Source organism: Melospiza georgiana, chromosome 2, assembly GCF_028018845.1.
Source record: "Melospiza georgiana isolate bMelGeo1 chromosome 2, bMelGeo1.pri, whole genome shotgun sequence".
NCBI lineage: Eukaryota > Metazoa > Chordata > Aves > Passeriformes > Passerellidae > Melospiza > Melospiza georgiana.
The window spans coordinates 43,042,322-43,063,180 of NC_080431.1; the positions used below are offsets into that span (position 1 = coordinate 43,042,322).

At 42.6% G+C, this 20,859-nt stretch overlaps 1 protein-coding gene across 4 annotated transcripts in view; it reads left to right on the forward strand.

Annotated features, from left to right (window-relative positions):
* Positions 1-253: 253 nt before the first annotated feature.
* DACH1 (dachshund family transcription factor 1) overlaps positions 254-20,859 on the forward strand; it is a 352,602-nt gene continuing 331,996 nt past the window's right edge. For 2 of the 4 annotated variants that reach the window (XM_058018351.1, XM_058018354.1), the window contains exon 1: positions 255-2,041. In XM_058018351.1, the coding sequence (XP_057874334.1) occupies positions 1,302-2,041 (740 nt within the window). In that variant the 5' untranslated portion in view covers positions 255-1,301. Of the gene's footprint in view, positions 2,042-20,859 lie in introns of all 4 variants that reach the window. The other 2 variants (XM_058018353.1, XM_058018352.1) reach the window with 2 other exon arrangements.

The following is a 20,859-nucleotide window of genomic DNA, read 5'->3' on the forward strand; positions in this document are numbered from 1 at the left end:
GGGGCCGCCAGGTACCGCGCCCGCCGCCGCCCCACCGCGCATGCGCGGCCGAGCGCGCCGGCTGACTTTGCGCGCTCCGGGGCCGGGCCGGGGCTGCGCGCCCGCTGCGCGCCGCCCGCACCTGTTGCGCGGCGGGACCTGCGCGGGCCGCCCGCCCTTCTGCCAAGTTACTTCTGTGCCGCCGCAGCCCGCTCGGCGCGGCGTCTCGGCGGCCTGAGCCGTAGTGCCTCGTAGTCCCCTCCGAGCCGCGGCCGCCGCAGCAAAGTCCTCCGCGGATGCTGCCGCGTGGGGCTGCCCGTGCGCGCCCCGCGCAGCTGCCGCCGCCGCCTGCCGCGCAACAAAGGGCACCCTCGGCAGCAGCTCCCACCCCGCCGGGAGGAGCGTCTGTGGTCCCGGGAGAGCCGCAGCAGCAGCAAGAGCAACAGCCCCGTCCGGAGGTGTCTGCTTTTGTCTGCCCCGGCAAGGTGTGCGGCGCCCAGCGCCCGCCCCGCGCCCCGGCTCCCCCGCTCCCGCCCGGCTTTGGGGGAGCGCTGGAGACGCTCGTGCTTCTCCTCAAACTGTGTTGACAAGCGACTGTTGAAAAGGGCTGGGAAAATTACATCTCATCTCTGGTGGGGTGAAATATGAAACATGTAATCTAACGGTTCCTGAAGGAGGGGGGAGAGGGACTTCTCTCCCTCTCTCTCTGTTTTCCTGCTCCGGGTTCCTGGTTGGATAATTTGGGTTAATACTAGTGAGTGAGCCTTTTGCTGCTTCAAAGGGTATTTCAAGTTGCCGGAGCTCCTCCCCTCCGCACCGTGTGACAACAACAACTCGTCCAGCGAGCGAGCGGCGGCGGCGGCGGCAGCAGCCAGCACTTCCCCGCTCATTTTCTCTCTGTCATTCCCCTCTCAATCTTTGATCAATGTACTTGCCAGAGAGAACCGAAGTCCTTCAAACCTCCTCCTTTTCACCTTCGTCTTTAACGTGGTGCTAGAGCAAGGACCACAAAAAGAAACTGCCCTCCCCCTCCCCTCGGCCCCAGCCCCGCCGCCCGGAGCGGACTTCTCCTCCTCCTCCTCCTCCTCCGTCCCCACTTGCGGGACACTTTGTGCGTTCTCTCTCTCACTCTGCCCCCTGCTCTCTCGCTCGCCGCAGCACCTGATCTGGGGTTATCCCCCCCTTCTTCTCCCCCCTCCTCCCTTCTCTCCTTTCCTCTTTTTTTTTTTTAATAATTTTTTTTTTCATTTTTCCCCTTTCCCCTGCGTGTGTGTGTGGGAACTTTCCCCCCTCCCCCTGCCCCCTCCGCCGTATATGTGACCATGGCCGTACCGGCTGCTTTGATCCCTCCGACCCAGCTGGTCCCCCCTCAGCCTCCGGTCTCAACTTCTGCCGCCTGCACCACCACCACCACCACCTCGTCGTCGGCCACCTCGTCGTCGGCCACCTCCTCTCCGTCTCCGTCCATCGCTCCCCCGCCGGCCGCTTCGGGGACAAACCTATTCCGGCCGGAGCCCATCGCAGCGGCGGCGGCGGCGGCCACAGTCACCTCCACCACCAGCGGCGGCGGCGGTAACGGCAGCGGCGGCGGCAGCGGCGGCGGCAGCCCCAGCCTGGGCACCGGCGGCGGCGGCGGCGGCAGCAGCAGCAGCGGCGGCGGCAGCGGCGGCACCTCCACTCCCAATGCCAGCGCGGCCAGCGCGGCCGGCAGCCTGCCCGGCAAGCCCGTGTACTCGACCCCGTCCCCGGTGGAGAACACCCCCCAGAATAACGAGTGCAAGATGGTGGATCTGAGGGGGGCCAAAGTGGCCTCCTTCACCGTGGAAGGCTGCGAACTCATCTGCCTGCCCCAGGCTTTCGACCTCTTCCTGAAGCACTTGGTGGGGGGCTTGCACACGGTCTACACCAAGCTGAAGCGGCTCGAGATCACGCCCGTGGTCTGCAACGTGGAGCAGGTCCGCATCCTGAGGGGGCTGGGGGCCATCCAGCCCGGGGTCAACCGCTGCAAGCTCATCTCCAGGAAGGATTTCGAGACCCTCTACAACGACTGCACCAACGCCAGGTAAGCGCCGCAAGGCACACGCGCGCCCCGCCGGCCCCCCCGCCGCCGCCGCCGCCCCCGTCCCACCCCCGCGCGGTGCGGTCCGGGCGCCGCTTCCCGCTGCCCCGGCACCCAGCCGGCCTTCTCCGCAGCCAGCGGCGCTGCTTCTTGGTGGGACGGAGGGGGGAAGGGGAAGCCGTGTTCGTGCCCCCCTCCCGCTGCGCCTTGCAAGTGTCGCCCTGTCATTGTCCCCTTCCCTGCCCCCCGGGCCGAGGCGTGCCGGGGGTAGGGGTGGCCGCGGGCAGCGCAGCGCGGGAGCGGAGGGCCGGCGGGGGTGGGAAGGGGCCAGAAAGTGCTTTCTGACCGAACCTCCAGCTGAAGTTTATCCTTGGATGTATCTTTAAAGCGGGCAACCCTGGGAAAAAGCCGCCCGAAGGGTGCTCGGGAGTGGGCGGGGAGCGGTCCTGATGGGGGGACGGCGACACAGACGCAGGGGTGTCGCGTTCACTGGGATGGGGCGCCGGGCCCGTTCCGGGGCGATGCAGGCCGCTTGGCCATCAGCTGCTGTCACACATCCGAGGGGGCACGTGCACTTTTTGTGTAGGGCTCTAAGGCAGTTGCCACATGGCGAACGGGGGAGGTGAATGCAGGGCGGGAAGACGGCGAGGAGGAGGAGGAGGAGGTGGAGGCAGCTTTTCTTTGGGGCAGTGGGGAGAGGTGCCAGGCGGCCGGGCTGGGCTGCTTCCTTGGTGGGGGGGTGGGGGTGTCGGTCCCCGAGGAGCAGGTGCGGGCAGCTCCAGGCCCCCACCAGCCCCCAGAGGAGGAGACGGGGGGCAGCGGGAGCGCGGCAGGGATTTGGCAAGGCTGGATGCTGCTGCCGCGCAGAGTAACGCGGGCGCGGTGGCGGGGCCGGCGCCGGGGAGCGGCGCTGCGGCTGCGGGCGGTGCGGGGCTGTCCCCGCACCTCGCGGGCCGGGGAGGCGAGCCCCAAACTTGCCACAGCCTGGGACGAGTGTCGGGGGGACAGAAGGAGCTGGCAAAAGGGGAAATTCCTGATGCAATAGCAGCCGCCTTTGCAATGGAGGGCGAAAGCGTGGGGCGGTTATCTCTCAATCTGTAGGTTACAGGGCTGAATGTGCTCGATAAGGAGAAGGGATCGCATAACTGCCGTGACCCCGAGATCAGAGCGGTCGGAAGCGCCTCCAGTTCCCGGGGGCTCTCGCCCTGCCCCAGGCGGGGGCGGGGGGCTCGGGCTGTGCCGCGCTGGAGGGGCGCCGGGAACTTCCCACGGAGGAGGTCGTGGACAAAGTCCCGGTGCTACTTTCCGTATACCCAAACAAACAGACCGGGCTCGTTTCACTTTCCCATTGTCGGATTTCAAGGTGCAGCAACAACCAACACGTGGGGAATTAACCCCACGCGATGCCGTGCTCCTGCCCGTCCCGTCCCGTCCCCAATGGCGGGGCGTGTGACATCCCCTCCTCCTTCCCTGCATCCCCCCCGACTCAGCAGAGGGTGCCTGGCAGTCATTAGCATAGAGCCGGGCGAAGCAGGGCACTTACTCTGCGGTAGCAGTTGCTGGATGGATTGTTGAAGTTCCTGAATAATCAGGGCAGCAGGACAAAACAGCCTGGAATAACTTCCAAGCGCTGACATAACTGTAGCTGCTCGGGTAACTCTGCTGTTGTTTCATGTGGAATCAACATGAATATTAATAGCTGCTCTTAGACAATTGTTGGGTTGGGGTTTTGTGTGTGTGTGTGTCCGTGTGGTGTGTAACTTGCAACAACTCTGTGAGAGTTCCAAGATTTGGTCCTTAAAATAAACTTATGGAAGTTTTACTTCGCCGCAGTCATAACCGTGTGAATTTTAATTTGAACATGTAGAATTAAGAAATACAGAAACTTTCTTTTTTTATTGGGGGTGGCTAGGGGCTTATGGAGACACCAATTCCTGGACTTGGCAGGGTTATAAAAGGGTTTGGCAGGCTGGTTGTAACATGGCTTGATTATGTCAACAGCACAGAATCGGCTGTGTTTCAGCTGTTCCTGAGGTCTGCTGTGTTATCATCCAGTGTAGTAGAAATTACAGTAGTGGGTTCATAAGTGAGTAGGATTTGACCCTTAAAAAGCGTAATTGTAGTAGGCTTACTTATACATCCATTAAGCAAATAAATTAATGGAAAGGATATACAATAGGTATGCAAAATGTATTATTACAGTATAGACGAATAAAGCAAAGTGGATCAGTGAGTTTTGGTCAAAATGGGAAGATAAATCTGTATTTGCTTTCTGGATTTCCCCTCTAATACATTTAATTCTTCATTCTTTGCAAATTATTTTTAATTATTTCTGACATTACAGTAATTATGCAGAGTATTTTGGTCTACTCATTTTAGTGATTTAAGTGACCTTTCCTGACTCCCAGTTACTGCATACTTTAGCTGGGTGATGTCTTTTTGTATCCTGGGTGGACACTTTACTGTTGAGATGGAAACTGGAAGAACCAACTCCATCCTAGCGGCTAAATTGTTGTACTCATCAGATTCAAAAATTTTGAACCAGCATCTTATCACTGTTATATTTGTCTCATAATCAGCTGATGCACTCGAGTACGCTAATCCCTTTTTGGAAAGCTTCATCAAGGTTAATATGTTATTTAATCAAAAAAGGCATCCAAATAAAGCCATTACTTTGTTGTTCTTTAAATGGATTGAATCGTTAGTTGCCAGTTGCTGTGGAAATAATTTGTAATAACTTATTTCGAGACGGAAAAGTTTTAGATGTGTTTCACCAAAATGATACATTTTAACTGTGATATTGCTATTTAAAAAAATCAATAAAACAAAAATCAATAAAGCACCAAGGGATTTTCTACTGAGTGCTTAATGTGGAGGTCTGTAAAGTGAATTGGTTTCTGTGTTTATTTGTGATACTACTAATAATAACATGATACTAAAGGACCTTTTTCAAAATTAGGCTTGTGTATCAGTTCACTGGAAAAATAAGCTTCCGTTATGGAAGATGACTTTTCTTTTCTGGTCATACTGACCTTTGCTTTTATTTTCCTCATAAAAAGCATTGGCTGCCAAACAGAAATCCAGGAAATAGCAAACTGTGCATTTAGCTTACATTCCGATTAAACGGTTTGACATTAATGGGATGCTAGAAAGCCATATGCCAAACAAATAGGGGAAGGATAAAGGCAAAACATGGAAAATATTTAGAGCTACTAGATGCCAATCGAGTCAGGTTTCTTGAATGTGTGGGTGAAAGAGAGTAGCGAGCTGTGCACTGGATGTCACCTGCCTAGGATTAATGACCTGGAAGCTATTGATCTCAGATTGTTTCTGGTCTCTTGTGTTTTAAGCACTTGTTGTGGAATTTTGCCATGCTGGATCCCTTTCTAGAGTTTTCCCATAGACGTAGGCTGGTTTTGGATCGTGCCCACCCGAGTAAAGGCTAAAAGCGTGCGCTTTCTTCTGACCTCCCTTCTGTGACCAGGACATGTTAATCTTTTCTGACATTTGAAGATGATTTTGAATGAGTTCATTGACATTCATACTTAAAGTGGGGAATTATTTGCAGCCTTTGGAAGCTATTTACAATTTTTGGAAAACAACCTAATTGATTTTTAAATGTAAAGGGGAAAGATGCTGAGCATGAAACAATTCCCTTCAAAGCCCATCTTACACGGCAGTTATTCAGTCCCTCTTTCCTAGCTTCTGCTTCTCTCAAATTGTGTGGACCTAGTATGTCCTTGTTTACTGAATACTGCTCACTTGCATAGCTTTTTTTTTTTCTTCCCCTGTTTGTATGAATGTATTAATTAAAGGAGTATCTCACCCAGATAGGTTAGTACAGATCACAGATACTTTAAATGAATAGGTCAGCAAGTGCAGCTGGAAGGAATGTCAAATATATAGTACCTGTGGTTTATATTGATGACCTTCCTTCTTGCCACAGATTATTAAAATATAATCAGCAGAAATGTGGAAGGCTTTACAAGCAAAGATGACTTCTGGAAGGGCAGAAGATAAATTGTAGTAACTATGTAGACGGAGTAAAAGGTGTGGAAGTGGTTTCCTTAGACTTAAATAAAATAAAAGACTCCAGTTGCTCATAATAACAGTACTTTAATATCTATCTTACATTTTGTATTTAATGGTAAATATTGCAGTTTAAAAGCTGGGATCCTTGGCCCGTACTTACTGCAACAGGACGGAACTATTTATCCCTTTAATCTGATACTTCGGTCGCTGGCAGGAGCAGGGTATCTGATACTTTGGAAGGGAACACTTCGCTGGGAACGCTGGCTGCCTGTCGAGAAGTGCTGCCGACGCTGTTGAGGGCCTGCTAGTGATGGGCAGGGGGACATTTTTTTCCCTGATTGCTTCACATAATCTTCCTCAAGGATTCAATTTGATTACCTCCTCCTTTATCTCATAGCTATGAATATTGGTAAAGTTTTGTGTATTTTTTTTTCTTTCTTTATAATTAAGAAATCTTTTATTGGCAGATGTAGTTTATGTAAAAGAGCTTAGTTTTACTGTCAGGTCAGAATCAACTTTACTTACAAGAAAGGGCTATGTGGATAGCTGTGTTATTTCCTCAGACCACTGCCATGTCTGTTAAAATGCTCGGTTCAGTCTCAGGCTTCTAGGCTCTTTCTGGAGCCACAGGCTGGCGTGGCTGAGCCCCCTGGGCACATGGAGCAAGTGCCCAGTTGTGTCCCTATGGGCTGTGTTGGGGGGCTGCTGCGCCCACCCAGGGCTTCTTCTCTGCCCCTCCTCAGTGTTGTAAACCAAAATGCACTCAGAGCACTCTTATTTGCAAGTTGTTCTGCTTGATGTTCTGTAATCCGGAGTGGGTTCTGAATATTTGTTAGAAACACTAATCTTGTTTGACTGCCATATAGTATTTCTTCTCTTTTCCCCTGTTCCTAGATCATTCCAGATGCCTGTTTCTGCCCATCTCTGTGACTGGTCATCTAAAGTGAATTGCATACGAAGCAGAGAATTTTCATACGCTGCATTGAATTTTAATATTTTCCTTTTGAACTACCTAATCGATACATTAAATTGTTACTACAATCCCTGCTGGTCTGGTACAAGTAAACCTCTTTTTCACCATTGCCAGTGTTGCCTAGTCATGGAGGAGCTTTACAAGTTTAGCTGTAAAAATTCATTAATGGCTGTAGGATAGCAGAGAGTAGTTAGAAACTGCAGAGTTTTATCTAAATTGTATGAACCAGTGAAACAAGAGTCCAAAACAACCATGATGCCTGTCTGGTTTTAAGCAACAGGACTGGGTTTAGATCCTCTTTGTTCTTTTATAAGTTAAATATGTTTTGTTTTAAAAATAACGTTTGGGGCATCTGCTTTGCATTATGAGTTAATTCCATTCATTGTTTTAAAATAGTGATTAACCTTTTGCAAATTATATACTGCACATGAAGAGTAATTTTTTCAATAATCTTTAAATGTGCATGCTGTAACAGCGCCATAATGTGGACTGACATAATAGGAATTGACAGTAAATTTTTAGTTGCCTAAATACGTATTTAAGCGATACAGCTGAAGAGTCATCTGCAAAAAGCTATTATGATCCAGAGAGTTAATTCATATATAGATAATTTCTCCAGTGTGAATTAAGGAAGAATTTTTCTTTTTCCATTATCATTTAAATTATTTTCAAAAATCCTGAAATATAAACCAAAAATCTTTATATTTAGAATCAGGATATGTCTATGACTTGAAATAATAAAATCCAGTTTGCTTTGGGGAATAACTTTATCCTTAACCCACTATGTTCTACTTATTTATCTGATACTGTGCTCAGCCTGGGGCATCTCCTAACAAGTGCTGATGTTTCATTTTACAGACATTGCAGAATATTCAACTGTAATCTACAGAATGTGGAATATTAGCATTGAGTGTTAATAACTGCAAACTGTTTTAAACTTTTTTGGTGGTTTTTTTTTTTTTTTTGGTTTTTTTTTTTTTTTTTTTTATGGAACAAAAGGAAAAAAGATGATAATATATTTTCCATAGCATTAAGTAGAAAAATATGTCCCTCAGTTTCATCAGAGGAGGGATCAGTTTTTGACCATCCAGTTACATCCCAATTTGGAATTTTCCGCTCTAAGTCACTCACAATGATTAGCTGAGATAACTCTGAAAATACTGAAAACTTGCTTTCTCCTCCGTGAATTTCTGTAGGTCTCTTTTAGAGATGGGATATTTAACCAAGCAGACCCTGAGCAATAGTTCAGGATACGTCCACCAAAACTGATGAAAGTGCTTGCATGAGGAAACTGCTTGCGACTGAGGAAATGGATCACAAAATGTACTTTAGTTCACCTTGCTTTAAACAATGTTTTGTGATAATTGCTTTTAGGGTGAACATCCTCCTATGGCAGGTGGATAAATATACACAATGCAGTTTGCAGAATTGAATGGAAAGATCTTCTAAATCATAGGTATCAAAACACATTACTAGTTATAGGCAGAAACTTTCTGAAATAATATAACCTTTTTTTGTTAGTGTTCATGAAATTATGTTTCTGATACAATATAATATTCCAAAGTTTTTGTAGTGCACTCCTGAGAATACTTGTGTGGGTAACACTTAACGTAACTTTCTGTTCATTTATCTGTTTAAAGGTACCCTGTTCACTCCAAAAGTAATTTATTTTAGATACTTTCTTTGCATCCCACATAATTTGCATCTTCATCATGGAGAAGAAAGCTATTTCAGTATGAAAAAGAAGTATATTTTCTGTTACAAATATTGAACAGTGGGATTTTATGACCATTGAAAGGCTGAAATTAGCCATAGTCCAGGAACAATGGAGCAGGTGCAATTAAAATTTGCTGGTGCATCTTGCCCCACCAACCGGATTTTTTTTCCATTAAAATAAGTAGATGTTTTGGTAACGAAATTTTATTTATCCTTATAATTTATAGAATTAATCTTTGACTTGGCCAAATGGCTAAATTATGCCTAAATCCCTTTTGATCTGAAAAAGTTCAGGTTCAAGCAAAGCTTTCAGACTAATTTTCTTATTCCCATTTTAATTTTATGTGATACTAAATATACTGAAAAAAGTGCACCTTAGCTGTTAAGACGTATTTTTTTACATTCATTTTGTTCCTTAGATTGTATGACTGAATGAGAGGGCACAGTAGGTGTGCATACAGATTACCTGACTGACAAAATAACAAGAGTTACATACTGGAGTTGGATGGGGAGAAGGAGAAGAATGGGAGTACGTGGGACTGCTGCACATGCTTTAGCATAACTGACAGCTGAAATATACTTGTAATGTTACGATGCCATGATTGAAGTTCATAACTCTGAATGTTGCTGTTAGAGCACTTGTTAACCGTGCTGTACTGAGAACAGGTAATAGGTATTTTACATTTGGAGTACAGGTTGTTGTTTGGGACATGTCTCTCAGCATGTGCTTGTATTTACAAACTGTTGTACAATAGAAACTATTTCTGAATTTTACATCTGGGAAGTTTTGCTTTTTCATTTTACATGAAATGATTGTAAAGAATCAGAAAGTTACATAAAGCAAAATATAAAGGAAACGGGTAATATGTCATATTACTATTTAATAACATCTTTTGTAACCTTGATTTCATGTTATTCTCATACTTACTAATGATTTTTTTTTTAAGAGCTGGATCATGATTTTATATATGGGACACAAAAACCTCCACTTTCTGGTACTAGATATTATATTTTTAAGAGAAGTACAAACAATGGGTTATAGTTTTGTACAGTTTGTATAGTTTTGTGATAAACCTAGTCGGGGTTTATTGATGGTTTGAGCATTCCTTAAAAAAACCCCATTACTAAAGCTATTATTTTTTAATTATTCTTTTTCCAAATGTGGTAAAAATATAAACTTCATACTTTAATTGGTTTTATATGATATTTTAATGGATGACAATGTTATCTGTCTTTATGAAGCATATAATTTGTTTCCAGTCTCTTGGCCTGCTGTAAAAACCTTTCTTTGTTGGACAAGGTCACCTGTAGGACTTAATTATTGACATTAAAAAAACAGTGCTGTGGTTTCAAACCGTATGTGTAACTTCAAAAATGCAGATACTACTGTTGCTTTCAATAGCCTACATGTGTCTTTTAAACCAAGCATTTGCAAAATATATTTGGAAGTGCTATAAAAGAATCAGTTGACATCTTAGGTAGGAAGCTGGATTGCTGTATACTTTCTTGCATTAGCAGGGACAGTTTGAAAGCACTGGAAAAATCCTTGAGATTTAGTGTCCTGTAAATTAACTCTTGTTGCATAAAATTTTTTAATTTTTTAATGCATCATGCATTTAATGCAATCTTAGTATTTTTGTGAGCATTCTTTCTTATTAATTAATTTCAGCAAGTCAATCAACATCTTTGCGGGAATGAGTATCAGAATTTGGTATAACCTGTGGCTTCATACCCTCTGCTGGGATTTTTTGTATTAATTTTTGTAGTACGGATGAAGCCTGTCCCTTTTTGAGGGGAATACATGCTCCCAAAATATGTGCCGTGGTTGTCACTTTTCACATTCTAGTGCTGATTCTCACTGGTAGTTTGCTGGGAAGGAAGCAAAACCATTTTTCAATTATCCTCTGTTTCCTTAACAGTAATTTACTTCATGGGGGGAAGAAAATACCTCAGGTGGTATTAAATATATAATAAGGACTAATACAAGTGAAAAGTCATATGTTCTCTTTTTTTTTTTTTTTTTTTTTTTTTTAATACATCTTACCTTGTTAGAACAGTTCCTACAATATAGCTGATTTTTTTTTTCTCTGTGTCTGTGTCTATCAGTAAAGCCTAATTTCATGATTCTGGTGCAAATTACACTGCCTATTTTTCCAATACAAGGCAGGATTGCTTGGTTTTGGTTTTGGTTTGTTACAGATTTTTTTAAGCTGATACTCATAGTTTTTAATGGGCCAGGTTAAAAAAATAAACATTAAATGGTAATAAGATGTTTTGTCTTACATTACTGGGCATTATAGATGGTTTGTGATTCTACTCATTCCCTTTGAAATGAATTTGCTGCTGAAATATGATGTTAAAATTGACAGTAACAGGAAAAGAAGCTCCTGCTACAATAATTTACTATTTAACGTATAGCTGCGTATAAAATACAGTTTTGAGAAACTATGAGACAAATGTATTAGAAATATTAATTCACCAGCGTGTAGCTGTTTCAGGAGCATGCATGCGAATCATGTAAGAAAGGAGCCATAGCATTTCCTGGGGAGGGCATCAGTGAGGTTTTTAGGCAACACGTTTGGGGATAGCCACAGCTGTTGGGTTGGCTTGAGGCCACCTCAAGGTACAACAGGTGGGACATTGCTAAGAATTAATAAACTTTCAACAGATTTTATTGTACAGAGCTTCTGTGGCACCATGTCAGTAGAGTGGTGGAAAGGGTGGATTTTATCTTTAGAGGGAGCATGTCAGATTTACCCCCTAAGAAGTTGGCTCAAACAACCTAAATTTATTTATCCTTCCTTTGCTCTTTGAATCTCTTTAGTTGACCCAGAAGATGTGTCATAGAGAGATTTGTAGCTGAGTGGTCGGACTCAACCTACTGTCATTCCAGCCTCATTGCAATAGAAGTTGGACACAGTGGATGTGGTGTTAAACAGAATAATTTCAGGTAGTTCCTGAAGGAGTTTCTTCCACCACCTTCAGCTCTCTGCTGCTGAGCTGTTGTGGGTACTGTTGTGGGTCTGCCAAGCAGAGGTTTCATCTTTTCTGGTGACCCCCCTCTGTGATTTTGTCTCATTGAGTCTTATTTTACGTGTCTTAAATTAGGACAATACAGTGATATCATGAGAAGTAATAAAATAATAGTTACGAAATGCATGTATTCAGAAATATTCTGAGGTATGACTATATGACTAGAGAACTTTGTGACATTTAAGGAAAGAAGAATGTCCTTAGTTAAAACTGCTGGCATTGTTATGTGGTAAGTTTGTCCGCTCTTCGGTGTGCCAGCTGATGAGAGAAAAGGAATTTTTTTAGAGGTGAAAATGCAGAGCCAACTAGTTGTAAATACTGTTCTGTGAAGTTGTGTTTGACTCCTACAAGTAGTTTTCTGTGTGGAAGGTGTGCTCTGAACAGGATGGGTCTGTCTTTTCAGCTTGACTAATCCCTTCCTTTCAGAAATCCAGAACGCATGCAGATTTGAACTCGTAGCCAGGAAAAAGTGCTGCCATGCTTCAAATTGCCAAAGGACCTCCGGGGACAGAAACTTGACCTGGTTTTATGAAACCATAGAATTACATTTATACAAGTTACCCCATGGGAAAAGAATGAACTGATCCCAATTCATTTCTAAATTCTGGGGCCTTACGGGTCACATTTGAATTTTCTCCTACACCTGTTTTTCTAAATTTTTCTGAGGACGTTTTCAGAAACTTACTTTACATTAGGTATGGGTCAATTGCCTAATATTTAACAGTTCACTATTCTAATTCTTCAAAATGTCTAATGGTTTCTCAATATAATTAAGCTGCAAAAAGTTTAAATTATAGAATTTGTTTGGTATTGACTAAATCCTCAAGCTGTGAACTCTCCTCTTGGTTTAGTAACTCAGGCTTTGTTTTCCTGTATGTGAAAAAGAGGAGGCAGTGGCTGTAGTCAGTACATGGTGTGTTGGCCATGGAGAAGAGAGCAGCTCTGCAGATTTTGGGCTACTGACCTGGAATGTGAGACACTGTGGCTCTAAAGGTTCTAAAGGGATTACCAATGAGACAGTTCACAAGAAGGCTCCCAAGACTCCATTCTTCCTTTCTCCTTCCCTTACTTGGACTAAAAACTCGGGATTTGGGAAAATGTGGTTCGTCTTGCCTCATCTTGGAATTAATTGAAATAATGAGTAATAATAATGCTCCCATGGCATTCCTCCTTCAGTTCTTTGGTTTGAGCTAGGAGCCTAAATACCCCAGGGTGAGTGCTTGCCTCTCTAGGGTGAGGTGGTGTGGTATTTATACTGTCCAAGTGTTCCTGCTGGTGTATTGCCAGGTTGGACTATGCCAGCTAAGTTGAAATAGTGGGCCCTAAGGACATGGAAGGGTTCCTTAGTTCAAACACTTAGAGGGTTACATTAAAATTAGAATTAGCTTGCATTTTGATTTATTTAACAAACTAAGTGAGTGTTCTGTTCAGCTTAAGTTTGCCTCAGCAATTACTATCCCACAGAGGCTCTTCAAACCTTCCAGGCTTTGCTTTCACCTTCTTTTCTAATTCTCAGTCAGTCTTTCCAATCCTTGATATATATTTTCAGTGCTGAAATTGGCATTAACTGCCTGCATAAGTCTACCTCTTTCTAGTGAATGAATGATGAATTTGGATACTACTAATCTAGTATAGATGCTTTTGTCTTTAATGCCATCTTAGCACTCCAATTGACTGAACAGTTCAGCTGGTGATCCCCGGCTGTAGGCTTTCATTTTGTCGGTGTGGATGTGGCAGAGGGAGCTAGTTCTGAGTTTGTAGGCCCTCTTTTGGCTTGGGCAAAAGGGATTGGTAGGTGAGAAATGGATATAAGGGTGTTACCAAGACAAGTAGGAAGATGTTTATTTACTCTGGTAGTTCGTTTTTCATACCAGTGAATTTTTCTGTGCAGTTTGCGTTGAGCCATTAACGCCTTTGCCAGTCTGGATAATTGAACAGTTTCATGAGGTATCATTGTAGGGACCTTATCAAAGACTTGCTCTTATTTTGACTGGCAAAGCGAAAGGCAGGTCTTCTAAATGGTGATTACTTATCACCATTATGCATTTATTATAAATGTGTACATCGTGTCCCATCGACAGGTTTGACTACTATGTGGTGCTGACATCCTAAGTGGATACAGTGGGGGATATTTTTTTCCAAGACACAGCAAATGGTATTGTTCCCACATGACTTTTAATGGAAGGTAGAGAGGTCCAGTTACAATTAGGAGCTTAAACAGTTTTCTTATTTGCTTGGCTTTTCCTTTGTAGTTCTGTTGTTCTTAAGTTGTGTAGAAGATTTTTTTGAATTTTACTATATCCAGAGTAAGTTTAGATCAGACTAGGCTTTTGGCCTATCAATAAAATGTTTTGGCTGCTTTCTGATTTTGGTAGTAAATGAAGGAAATTAAATTAAATTTAGGATCACCTATAGGTGGCAATAAATTCTTCCAACGTGATTGAAATGTTTGTCTTAAATTCTCTTTGCATCTAAACTAAAAGAGAGAAAAAAAAACCCTGTTATCTTTTTGATCATAGAACAGCAGCTCAGAATGAAGGAACAAATTCTGATCTGTGAAAATTCAAGCTCTTCCTTTCTCTTTCCTCTTCTCCTGGTTACTTTCTTCTCCTCACACACCTGTCTGAATTTGGAAAAAAAAGATGAAAATTTACAATTCTTCATGGAAGCTATTTTATGAGGCACTGTGGAAACTTCAGATACAGAGGATGCTTAGTGGGAGCAGTTGCTAACCCTAGCAGTAGGGACAGGAGCCCTGAGGCTATGGGGCTGGGAACATGCTGAAGAGTAGCATGGTGAAGAGGCAGAAGTGAAAGGCTGGTTGACAGCATGTTAAAGCAAATTTATCCGGTGTTGCTGTCACATGCGGCCTTATGAGTTTACATATGTATGATCAAATTTTCAGTCTTTGGATCACAACTGTGTCCTTTCTCTTCGCTAAGCAGGGCTATGTTTAGAGTAGTGCCTGGGAAAGCAAGCAAGAGGAAATAAGCTTTACCATAGATTTTGATGTTGGGCGAGATTCTTGTGGCAGAGATGTTAAATGGGAATGAAAAATTTGTATTTTTTAGTAATACGCTTAATCTGAAAATTCTTAGCTATGCTTTGTATGGTTCTAAGTTTATTTCAGAAGTATACTGCTGTAATTCCTGTTTCTTCCTATTTTTCCATATCCCACGTGCAGCAATGAATGTAGTCACTATGCTATTGGGCTGTACATAGAAGTCTTAATCCTGCAAGCAGGAAGCTTTGTTTTGTATAAGGGGTCCTGTTGCCTATAGCATCTCAGTTGGATGGTTTAAAGTAATAAAATTGTGCAGTTCCTTAAATATTTTCAGTATTGCTACTCGGATAGCAATAGCAGACAGCGTAGCTAGTCGAGTTTTCATAAGCTGGAATTTCACAGACAGCGGCAACCAAGTGTGGGAGCGATCAAAGAACATTATTTGTAATCAAAATGTGAGTTAGGTGTTATAGAACAACTGGTGGGTGCTTGTGTGCATGTGAAATTTGCTTACACGAATAATCCCATTGATTTAAATGAGAGCATTCAAGTCACGAAAACAGGTTCAACGTGAGAATGTTTAGAAGACGGTGACCTCAGAAGCGAGCAGTCGTCTTTGGAAGCATTCAAAGGGGGGTTGTTAAAACTTAAAGCTGAGAGTTGGCGTTTGAAGGCAGAAGCAGCTCGAGAGGTGTTGGGGGAGCTCACCTGCCAGATAATAATGCGTTTTAATGATGCTGGTTAACTCCGCATCAACTTTCTCATACTCTTTTTTGGAGGGTGTGGGGGAAGGGATGGGAAGGAGGGCGAGAGAGGGACGGTGACAGCAAGGCTGTTTGTTTTTCTCGAAAGTTGTTTGTGATTTCAGGTACTCATGGGAAATCTCTTGATCAGATTCACATCTGTTCCTGTCAAAGTGGGTGCTAAGATACCGGTCACCCAGCAACCATGTCCAAGAGGGAATTGGGCCGATAATAACTTCAAAAAGGAATGACAGATGCTAGATTAGGATGAAAGACAAAACGCATGAAAAATGAGCTTGTTAGAATAAAAAAATTGTTCAAGCACCTTCATGCAAATTAAATGAATATTGAACATTTGCATGCAGTAATTTCTACTTTTTCTGTTGATTGAGAAGAAATAAAGATGGTACATATAAAAACATAAATGTAATTTTTTTTTTTGCACCAATTAACATACAAAGCAGTATCTTTCTTCTAAAAATGAGATTAGCCACCTGGGTGCTTGGCTGTATCCCACATATGTCACAACATTTTTGTAATGTGTATGCTTCTGTTGAAGAAACACCTTATCTAATTCTTTGTAGCAAAACAAACAAGGAAGAAACCTTATATTAATTTTAAAATACTTTCGGTTAGCATTGTTCCATTTTTTTTCAGCTGCGGTTTTCAGAGCTGAATTATTTCCTGCTGTCCTTGAATTCAATCGGTATAATGTGCATTAATAAAAGATCACATAAGATGAGTTCAGACCAAATGCTAAGGTTTCCTATTGACTGGTCAAACAATACATATTTTAAAACACCATGTCTGTCGGGGTAACATGAAGAAGAAATAGTCACTTTTCCATGCCTATGCATTAAGATAATTTAAATAATCTAACAGTTTTATTATTGAAATGTTCATATAACAATCAGAATTTGGAAAAGAATGATAAAATGTTCTGATTGAGAAAGGACTCTGTGTCTTGGTTTAGCAATGTCTAATGTGGTCACGTACAGAAATTGATTTTCTTCAGAAATTAATTAATTTTTCATATCGCCCTAAGCTGCAGTTAAAAAGAGTGCATACTTGTCTGTTTTTTCCAGAAATATTGCCTAATCATATTAATACCATTGCCCCAAGGATGAAAAGATAATTGTACAAATGCATTTGGAAATATGTATCACTGAGTATTTATGATTAAATTATGCAAATGACCCAGCTCTCATCCTTTCCAGACCCAGATTGTCTAATTAGGATTGATATGCTGAATAGATGTTCCAGAATTTGAATACAAGCATGTCCAAAGAGCAGAAAATTGGAAATGACAAGGCTGAAATGCTAAGAAAAGTGTCTTTCCCTTTTATACTTTACTAATGTGGTGTTAGCAGTTGCAGTTTTTCCTTTGGCTATATTATGTGACTCATGTGTCCTACAAGAAATAAGTCAGGGAAGAAAAATCAACTTTCATAAATAGCTTTACTTTGCTCTGGACTTACTTTTCTTTAAAATTCTGTTAGCAGTTCTCTCCCCTTTAAAGCTTTGTATCCTTCATGTTAAAATAATGATGTATTCCACATAAATTACTTCTTAATTTGGAGCACTGTTGTTTGTAGCTTGTCTCCAGCTGCCAGCTGCCAGTGCTAGATATTTAGCTCGTCAGCTTCTCATATATTCAGATGAGATTTACACACCTAACAATTTTAAGTTTGGTGAGGTTTGTTTTTTTTTTTTGGGGGGGGGTTTCTTATTTTATTTGAATTCACTATTCCTTAATGTAACTACTTCTTTTTTTTTACTATTTTAAAGAGGGGAATTGATATCTCATTAAGCTTGTTTGTAGACATTCTGAGTTGGAATAATCACTATCAGCAGTCTACAGCATTTAAATCCTTCTTCTTTAGTGGACTGTTTGTTCATTTATCTCTTGGGAAGCTGGGAGAAGAGCCTGGTGAGGAGCAAGGAGGAGTAGTGAACTGTCAGTACTTCAGCCATTGTTAGCAGCAGGAGTCGCTCCCTCTGAACTCTGTTGGCTCCTGCTACCCATCTGCGGGATGATGGATTGCTATGTTTAATACATTTCAGCTTTTGTCTGTCATAGTGTGGATAGACAGCGCTATCAATTATTTCAGCAGTGATTAGAGCGCTGGTTGTACCCGCTGCTATTGGGCAGCGCCTCCCAGGAATGTCTGATGTGGGAACTCCTTGGTACTCTCCCCACGCAGATGACTTGCTCGGCTAACTTTGAGGTGGTTTCAAACACCTACTAAAGACTGCTGGGGATTGCTAAATCCTCACAGCCGCCCTGAAACAAAATTCAGACACCCCTGCAAATAGTCTGGTACCAGCCTAACCCAGAGAAAAATGTGTTGTGCTTTCCATGTGTTGTGTGGGGATGTGAGCAGGGGTGAATTTGGGGCTGTGATGTCAGCGGTCCGTCTGTGGTTAAGTGTGTGGCTACTGGTGATGCGGGCAGGGTGCGAGGACTGTGCTGAAGCAATGAGACACGACATGACATGTGTCATACGAGGATTTGCTGAGCCCTGGGTGCTTTGTGATTCACGAGTCCACAGGCTGAATGATTTCAGCCACCAGAGAAGTCGCTGTACACCAGCACAACATATGCCCTGGAGTATCTTCTAATAATTATAAAATGTTGCAGTAGACGTATAAATTGGAAAAAAAGAAGATAATCGTGTTATGGACATTACTTTAGACAAGTGGATGTATATTGTTTTCATTATTATCATGTTAATTTTCCACTCTTAGAAACAAGTATTATTTAAAATCTTGCGTGAAACGGTATTGTATTAGAAACAAAAATATAACTATGCAAACTAAAGCATATAATACTAGCTTTAAAAGATGCTTGACCCAGTTTTCTTGATTTGGACCATTGCCCACCATGACAAGCCAGGCTGAGGATAACTTTCGCTTCATTTTGAACTGAGGGAGGAAGGGAAGCTAAATCAGAAGATATTAATCATCCTTGATTTAGCTTTCTTAGTAGAGAATTTAATTTACAGAACCAGAAGAAAGAGTAACTACTAAAAACTACCATTAGGAAAAGTGATAACCAGGCTTAAATGTGCTTTCTTTACCCGTGTTTCACTCTATATTCTCTTGATTGTGGCACTGTTTGCTTTTAAAAAATTTCTTTCCTTTTGGTTATACCAGAGTTCAACTTCTGCAGCTCTGCTTATAGGCAGTAGTTTACAATTTCTCTGTTGTGCTTGTTGGAAATCTGAGCTCCACAGCACAGTCATGGGATGCCATTTTTATTCCTTTTTAAGATGATCCAGTCAGTGGCAATGCTCAGAGGGAGGAGTGTTCATGATAATTAAAAGCTGGAGTTTACCTTTAAAAAAAAATTGGCAATTTGCCCAGGAGAAAATTCTGTCTTCAGTCACCATTTTTAATCTACTCGGCTGTTGGGAGTTATCTTCACTTGAAGAGTTGTCTGGTTTTAAAAGTTGTCTGGATGTTGAAATAGTTTCTTTGACATTGCTCCTAAGTGCTCACTTGCCATAGATGATGATCAGAGCATCTGAGGGCTACGTGGAAAAGAGTATCAGTAATAAAGTGGGAATAATCTTGACATGTACAGCTGGCAGCTTTTCTCAGTTTAGTCTCCTTGCGTTACCAATATGTGGCAGTGAAACAAGAAAACTTGAGGTATACTTTACAAATTCAAGAGAAACTTAGAGAAATTAATATGTGTTTATAAATAAACAAATTTATATGTAAGCAAGTTTAACATGTTAAACTTTTACTGATTTTTTTCTCCTTTAAAATAAATGGCATTTGGCTAGGGAGTTGTTCTTTTGCAGAGATCAGTATCTGGAGCATTCATACAGAGAGGAAATAACGGCAACTTGAAACTTAATGAAAAGCAAGTATTAAATAAATACATGTATTAGTTGGTGATGTGTTAATAAATGTATCACATAAATATGATCGGTAAAAGAATCAGATAAATGGTTCCTTAAGCAGATAAAAGGTCTCTGTTGTTTATATTCCTTCTGTAGAGGTAAGGCTGTGATTTACAGCCTTTTTTGATTGCAGGACTTGTTTGGATAATTTTGTCTTTCTTCTGTTTCCTCCAGGCACCCTGATCACACTCCTGTACATCCGTGTGTGACCATTTTCAGCACAGAATCAGGTCTAGGTTGCAAATGCTGTCTCCCCCCTCCATCCTTTCTCCCCTTCATTATTATTTTTATTAATCCTCATCTGTTTTGGGAAAACAGATCACCCTGTGCTTTCATCAGCAGTTATGTTGCTTCAAGTGATTGGGCAATGGGGAAAAAATGAATGATGGGGGTGAGGGGGGGTGGGGGAAACTTATCTTCAATTTTATGTATTGTCATTCTGTCTGCCATGAAATTTTCCTGAATCCAAACGGCAGTGCCCTGAGCCTAGCCTGGAAAATGTACTGTGGCTTACACAGTGGTTTTAATGCTGTATTTAAAAGGAGGACACAGGGAGGGGGGTGAGCTGCAATGAAGGGAGGAGTAAAATCTTTGAAAGAAAAATATATGAAGGCAGAGGAAGCCACTTTCCTCTCTCTCTTGGAAATCTGCTGTACTACATCTTGGCAAGCTGTTCTGCTGTGTATTGCAAAACAAATGGGATGGGTGTCTGAGGTAGAGCATTGATTTCCTCCTTTGGATGCTCCCTCTGGCGTTGTTCTGGTGGCAGAGAAAGGTGAGACATGGGCGTGCACCATCCTCCATGCCCTGCATGGCTTGGCTTGTTTGGAGAGAGAAGCTCACTTGATACAGAGCATCCTCTACTCTCTGGAAGAACTCTGGAATTTAGGCTGAGCCTAAGCCTCTGCTGCTGGAGTGAAAGCCCTAAATTATTCCTTTTTTTTTTTTGAGTGGACTTGTACCAGTCATGCCTCTTGCTTTTTTCGGGACTATTTTTTTTCCTGTTAGTGGCCCAGCGTTAGCATAGAATGCATCTCCTGTGGCTGTGCAGGATCACAGTGTAACTGAGGCCTCTGGATTCTGATATAGTATTAAATTACTGACTGCTGTTTTACTGTGAGGACCTAGTTCACAATACTCCTGCCAAATATTAATGATGATGGAAATATTCCACTGTCTAAGAAAACTTAGCCGGTGTAGTATTTTCTGCAAGCTATGTCAATAAAATTATATTAGTTTGCGCTTCCTTAGGAATAGTCTATTCTAGCTGTTTTAAACGCCAGTTGGTTTCTTGAGTGGCTTTTTGCAGATGTGATGGAAACACATCTGAAGCTACAAGATCCTTGTCTACCCAGAAACAGTGGGAAACTCAAGATTTCCCTGAGTAGGCATGGTTTTAGGAAAACTTC